The sequence below is a fragment of the Meriones unguiculatus genome, chromosome 4 (assembly GCF_030254825.1).
Source record: "Meriones unguiculatus strain TT.TT164.6M chromosome 4, Bangor_MerUng_6.1, whole genome shotgun sequence".
Lineage (NCBI taxonomy): Eukaryota > Metazoa > Chordata > Mammalia > Rodentia > Muridae > Meriones > Meriones unguiculatus.
In genome coordinates, this window is record NC_083352.1 from 60,634,436 (window position 1) to 60,641,027 (window position 6,592).

At 38.8% G+C, this 6,592-nt stretch overlaps 1 protein-coding gene across 1 annotated transcript; it reads left to right on the forward strand.

Annotated features, from left to right (window-relative positions):
* Positions 1-3,788: 3,788 nt before the first annotated feature.
* Positions 3,789-4,901, forward strand: LOC110564521 (arylamine N-acetyltransferase 3-like). Its single transcript, XM_021661991.2, has one exon. It carries the CDS (start codon positions 3,789-3,791, stop codon positions 4,659-4,661), a length of 873 nt encoding a protein of 290 aa, XP_021517666.1. The 3' UTR covers positions 4,662-4,901.
* The last annotated feature ends 1,691 nt before the right edge of the window (positions 4,902-6,592 follow it).

Sequence of the window (6,592 nt, forward strand, 5' to 3'; positions counted from 1 at the left end):
CAATTTGCAGCTTGTCAGAGAATGTTGCGGGAAAGTCTGGATGAGACAATGGTGGCACCCAATCTTCATCACACAACTTACTTATACATATACCTTGTCTTCTCTTTAAGCCTAAACCTCACATCAGAGCCTTGCAAATAGACTTGAGGGGCAGTTGAATCTCTTTATCCCACTTCCCAACATTGAACAATCTCCCTTTTCTGATGTTAACTATTAATTTAGCTCTTTTAATGTGCTTATTGAGGACCAATGGCCAAATTTGGCTTATTGGGGCAAAGCTGCCTTCATGTGTAGCCACAAAACACAGGTAGTCAACTTCTGTACCAATCTGCTTTTAAGTGTTTGTTGGAGTCTTGTTCAAAACTTCATGTGTGGGAAAAAAAAAATAAGGGGTTTCCTTAGCCAAAACAGAACACACAACAATGTGTGTAAATGAAAGATTCATATAATATCTCTGTCATTGCCTCTTTACACACTTCCCTTTCCAACCAGACGATCACCTCAATCAATAATGTGTCATGGTACTTAGAAAGCCTCTATAATTTAGTCCTCAAAACCATCCTTTTGTTTTCAATGAGAGCTGTGTTTTAATTAGCCCATCATTTGCACTAGGAAGAAGACTAATGGATTCAAGCTGTGTTAGGCTAACTAGAACAGGCATGCTTCCCGAACTATGTCAGTGGGCTCCCTACGTGTGCTCACTCTGCCTCCTCTGAGCCTCCTTCTAGGTTAATTAATAGTCAGGGTGAAAGGGAAAGGTTTACCCCTGCACAGAGGTGCTGCAAGCCAGCCTGGGATGCTGACATTGTTTCCATTCAGCTCTTAGAAACCACTTTCTAGTACCTTCATCATTTTACCCCAAATCGCAGCTACCTACCACAGGATTTAACTATGTTTAGTCTCACGATATCTAATATTATGTTACTACAAGCTTAGGGTACTGATTCTCCTTTAAACAAACAAACAAACAAAAAACTTTATTGTAGATTAGGATTTTTTTAAAGCCCACAGATTATCAACACACATTTAAAAATCAATCAATAAATGTGGCACAGTAACAGTGTAAGGTACAGAGGAAGGCAGATGGAGTGAGAAAAAAATATGGGAGGGAGCAAACATTTTAAAACAAAACACAGCAGTCTAGGTCAAAATCACGTGGCAATGCACAGAGACGCATTTTGAACCAGCCTCACTACTCTCTTCATTCCATATTCAGTGCAGGTTATAGCTATCAGCAGGCTTTGGTGTATTAAAGAGTACATCCCTGTTTATTTACCGGCTCTCATTGCTGGAGGCGCAGAGCTCTTGCCAGCGTTGAGGAACAGAACAGGAACACATTGGTTTCAATGGAAAAAAAAAAAAAAAAAACAACAACAAAAAAAAAAAAAACACAGCAGGTTATTTAACAGGTTGAAAAGAAATTGTACTGACAATAGAGAAGTTGGAAACTGGCAATAAGGGAAAGGTAGGTGGGTTTTAAAAGAGAATGGTTATGCAGAAAGGAAATGGAGATGCTTACCTAACATCCCATCTAACTGAGGCGGTCCCTTAGTGCCACATAATCTCAGGCTCTACCATAGCACAGACGTTAAGTATTGAAGTCAGTGCACAGTATTACATTCAAAGTCTCAGTATTATGGATCTTAGATGACAGTTTACAAAGTCTTCCTTCCTTCCTTCCTTCCTTCCTTCCTTCCTTCCTTCCTTCCTTCCTTCCTTTCTTTCTTTCTTTCTTTTTCAAAAATAAGAAAGCCTTTTTTCTTTTTTTTTTCTTCTTCTTGGTTGGTTGGTAAGTAAAGATATAGAGGTGGGTTTCACCCGTGTCTTTCTACCCGTAGAGGGTTTCATTCCAAAATCACACCAATAGATCTGAACTAATATTCTGTGATACTATCTGTGTCTCTCAATGAAGTCTCACTGACACACCTGGGTCATGTGACATGGACAGTTGTGTCAGCCATGAGTAGTCCCTGGCCCCAGATTATAGCTGTTTGGAAATGGGGCCTCCTTACTTTGTGTGGCTCACTGTGCAGCCTGTTCTACATAAAATAGCAAGAGAAATTACTTGGATGATGTTCAGTACTGTCAAGTTACAGCTCTCCTTTCATCCTTCTCTCTTTAGATTTTTTAAATTTCATTTCCTGAAAATCAAAATGGCAGCTTTGCTCTAAGGATACTGTCTGCTGTTTGTTCTAATCTCAGCCCACTCTTCTCAATCTGCTGCAACTGTCCATGTTTCCTAGATATTCCTTGAATGCTCCGGGCAGCTTCCAGCACAGAGCCTTTCCTCATTTGCTCTCATTTGTGTCCATGGGCTCAGAGTCTATCACATTTAGTTTCAGGGAGGGTTTCTTCATTTACCTCATTTAATAGGGAGGCTCTCCTTTGTGTGTGCTTGCTAACTGGTTTTCTCTTCCTTTCTTTCTTTCTTTTTTTCTTTCTTTCTTTCTTTCTTTTTCTCTTTTTTCAGGGAACTTAAAACAATCTTGCAAAAGATAGATGCTTCATTTATTTACCCAGTTCCTCTGATGTATCTGTCATTCTGATCCCATAGAGTTTTGGTAGTTTGAATGAAATGTTTCCCATAGTCTCAGGTACTTGAGTACTTGGTCCCCAATTGGTGGCACTGTTTGAGGGAGCTTAAGAGGTCTGGCCTTGCTAGAGGAAGTATATCATCAGCTTTGAGATAAACAGAATCATGCCATTTCTAGTGTGTTCTCTCTGCTTTGTGCTTGCATCTGAAAATGCAAAGCATGACCTTCTGCTTCAGCTTCCTTACCTGCCCACCATGACGGTTATAGATTTTCATCTTTCCGGAGCTGTACATCCAATTAAGCCCTGTAAAGTGACTTGGCCATGGTGTTTTATCACAGCAATATCCTGCAACATACAGGAAGTCTTTCCAGTACTGTATCAGTGGTAAATGCACTGTGAATGTCCAATAATGTTTCTTGAGTACAGCAATCAATTTGTGAGTACATGTCCAACTTTGTAATGGGGCACAGGTTGTTCAGTGTCTTAGTTTCATCTGTGTTGCTATGTTAAAGAAATTATGACCAAGAGTAAGTTAGAAGAGGAAAGGGTTCTAGATTATAGCTTATGGACTATAGCCCATTACTGAGGCAATACTGGAAAGAATGCAGAAACCATAGAGAAACACTGCTTGCTAGCTCAGTCATGGGCTCTTGCTAAGCTAGCTTTCTTATACAGTCTAGGATCAGCAGCCCAGGGAATGGTGGCACCCAAGGGGGCTGAGGACTCCTATATCAACAATAAGCAAAACAGTTTTCCCCAAAGACATACTCATAGGTCAATAGGATCTAGGCAGTTCCTCAGTCCACTCTTTCCCCTTAGATGACTCTGGGCTATAGGAATTCCTAGGACACCAGGGACCATAAAGGTCCAATGTTCTTTTGCTAATTACTCTTGTTTCTTTTAGACATTGTTTAGAGGCCTATTTAATGCACATAAATCGGAAACCCTTGTTCATTCATGACAGAGAAAATCATATGTAAACTTTCATTGTATCATTTGCTTTGTCATCTAATGTATATTATTAATTTTTGATACGTGAAAGATATAAGAAATGAATAACTTTCTTTCTGGGTTCACTGACACTTGAAAGCAGTTTTAAGTAATTATTTTTATGACAGATATTTAAACCTAATTTTGTATTTGTGCAGTTATATTTTCTTTCAAATAACTTGAAGAGATAACTAACCTATATAAGGAACACCAAGTGCAGATAGTAATATCTGATTGTTTTGTTTTCCTTGCCTTAGGGGACCATGGACATTGAAGCATACTTTGAAAGAATTGGTTATCAGAACTACAGGAATATACTGGACTTGCAAACATTAACTGAGATTCTTCAGCACCAGATAAGAGCCATTCCCTTTGAGAACTTGAACATTCATTGTGGGGAACCCATGGAGATGAGCTTAGAGGCTGTCTTTGATCACATTGTGAGGAAGAAGCGGGGTGGGTGGTGTCTCCAGGTCAATCATCTTCTCTACTGGGCTCTGACCATGCTAGGTTTCGAGACCACAATGCTTGGAGGATGTATTTATATCCCTTCAGCCTGCAAATATAGCAAGACCATGGTTCACCTTCTACTACAGGTGACCATCAGTGGCAAAAAATATATAGTAGATGGTGCATTCCCATTTTCCTGCCAGATATGGGAGCCTCTGGAATTAATTTCTGGGAAGGATCAGCCTCAGCTGCCTGCCACCTTCCACTTAACAGAAGAGAATGGAATTTGGCATCTGGGTCAAATTAAAAGACAAGCATATGTTCCAAACAAAGAATTCATTGATTCTAATTTTCTTGAGAAGAACAAACACCGGAAAATCTACTCTTTTACTCTTGAACCTCAAACGATTGAAGATTTCAAGGCTGTGAGTGAATTCTACGAAGTAGCTCCAACATCTGTGATGGTGAACACATCGCTTTGCTCTCTGCACACCCAAGAAGGGGTTCATGGCTTAATAGGCACCACTATTGCCTATAAGAAGTTCAATTATGAGGATGATGTAGATCTGGTAGAGTTTAGGAGTCTGAAGGAAGAAGAAATAGAAGAAGTTCTGAAAAGTGTATTTGGTATTCACTTGGAAAAAAAACTTGTGCCCAAATGTGGTAGTGCTTTTTTTACTATTTAGAGTAATGAGGAAAAAAATGAACTTCAATGTTTTCATATGTAGTTATTCTTTCATAATAAAACAATCAAATTATGCAAATTAGGTGACAGACTAAGTCTCAAGTCATCATCACAAAGTTCATCACTGATTGACTGGTGGCATGCCAACATCTGTCCTCTACATTATATTAAGAAAATCACAGACATTGAATTGCTTTTCCTGTAAAACTACCCACTTATGTAACTAAATAACTTTTAAAGAAATGTGCCATTTAAAATGTAATCACAATAAAAGTGCTTTAATGATGATAAAGTTGTCTTGATTTATACTATAAAACCCTTCATGTTGACTCATTGTTGAATTCACACAAGGGTTTTAATGGTACATAGGTAAAGTATATAGTGTAATCATCATGTTCACCTAGGAAATATTCGGATTCATTTTTACAAAATGCCCTTATGTGGCTTAAGGGGGAAACAGGGAAGAATAAGATACAGTGTTGGTTATATGTAATTCTGAAAACAAGAATGGTACCAGTAGAAAGTACTGAGAGATGACGAGCCACACACAGCACAGTTGGTCATTTCTCTTACAATGCCTTCGGCAGCTTTAATTCTGCACTCAGGATAGCTTTGACTTTGTTAATATTTATATTCAGAATATTTTACTTCCATTAAATACTTTATATATAATAGGAGCATCTATAAGCTGTGGAATATATATCTGATGGAAATATAGCAAAGAAAATATTATTGACTTACACAGTAAGAATCAAAGGTTTCTAAAGGAGTAGCTGTATTTTGAGCCTTGGTGATTTTTCTACAGTTTTGGTTTGTGGATTCAGTGTCAGAGCTGTACTTTAAAAATGCATATTTATTCTTCCATTTGTGGTCAGCTAAGACAGGTAATGAGAAATGTAAGGATGGGAACAAATGACCATTCATTAGGAGAATAGGCCAGGTATCCACATGAAAAATTTTATATAGTTGAAGTATTTACTCAAGGTAGATATCCTAGGGAGAGGTAGACAAGAAACCTGTACTGAGTGGGAAGAAAGGGTGTCAATGTCACTTTGTTCTCAAGATCCATGGTCTTTTCTGTCCATGTCAAGTCAGTCTGGCACGCTTGAGCTCGAAAGTTTGTTGTCACATAATCTGATCAAGACCATTCCAATGACAAAAACCACTGAGGCAGTCAAGAAAAGTAGATCATAGAAAATGATGTGGTTACGTGAAATTATCAGTAGTGCAGATGTTAAATGAACCTTCCCAGTGCAGTCAGCTTTTCTTGACTGTTTCACCCATTCTGGGGAAGGGTGGAGAGCTTCACTGTGTGAGATCTAAATGACTGAAGGAAAAAGAAGCCAACAGCATTTCTGGCTAAAGATTTTAAAGTGTCTCTCCATTCTTTGTGACTTTCTGAAGAACAAACTATCCTTTTGGTGGCTTTCCAGAGATGAAGAAGTGCCATATCCTGTCAGGCCCCCAGGACTATAAAGTAGAAGGCAGCGCTCCATATTGTCTGGAAGGATTGGGATGGTGGTCCTCATGGTGAGGCCAAGTCTGTGAATTTATGCCCAACTCTGCCAATACTAGGCCAGGGTGAGTGTCTGTGACACCCTCAGATCCTGGGGAGAGAGGTGGAGAAGGAGGCTCATTGTAAATGTATATCTTTGCCTCCATGGAGTCCTAGAACTGAGTTATTAAAGAAATGTTCCTTTCAATGAGCCTTGTATAAATAATGATACTTACTGAACGCCAGCCATGTATCTAGAACTCCGATGAAAGGAAACACAGGTAGGTAGTTTTACTAAATGCATACACTATTAAATGTGCTCTATTCATACAGTGGTTAATTCACTGGTTAAAAAATAATAATGAGTCCTAGCTATTCCACAGCTGAAATTCAAAATGTGCTAAGTAAAAGTAAGCAAACACTAAACTCAGCTGTGG

Bases quoted from the DNA above. Each gene is read 5' to 3' on its own strand.
- LOC110564521 (XM_021661991.2), top strand. From the start codon at position 3,789: ATGGACATTGAAGCATACTTTGAAAGAATTGGTTATCAGAACTACAGG.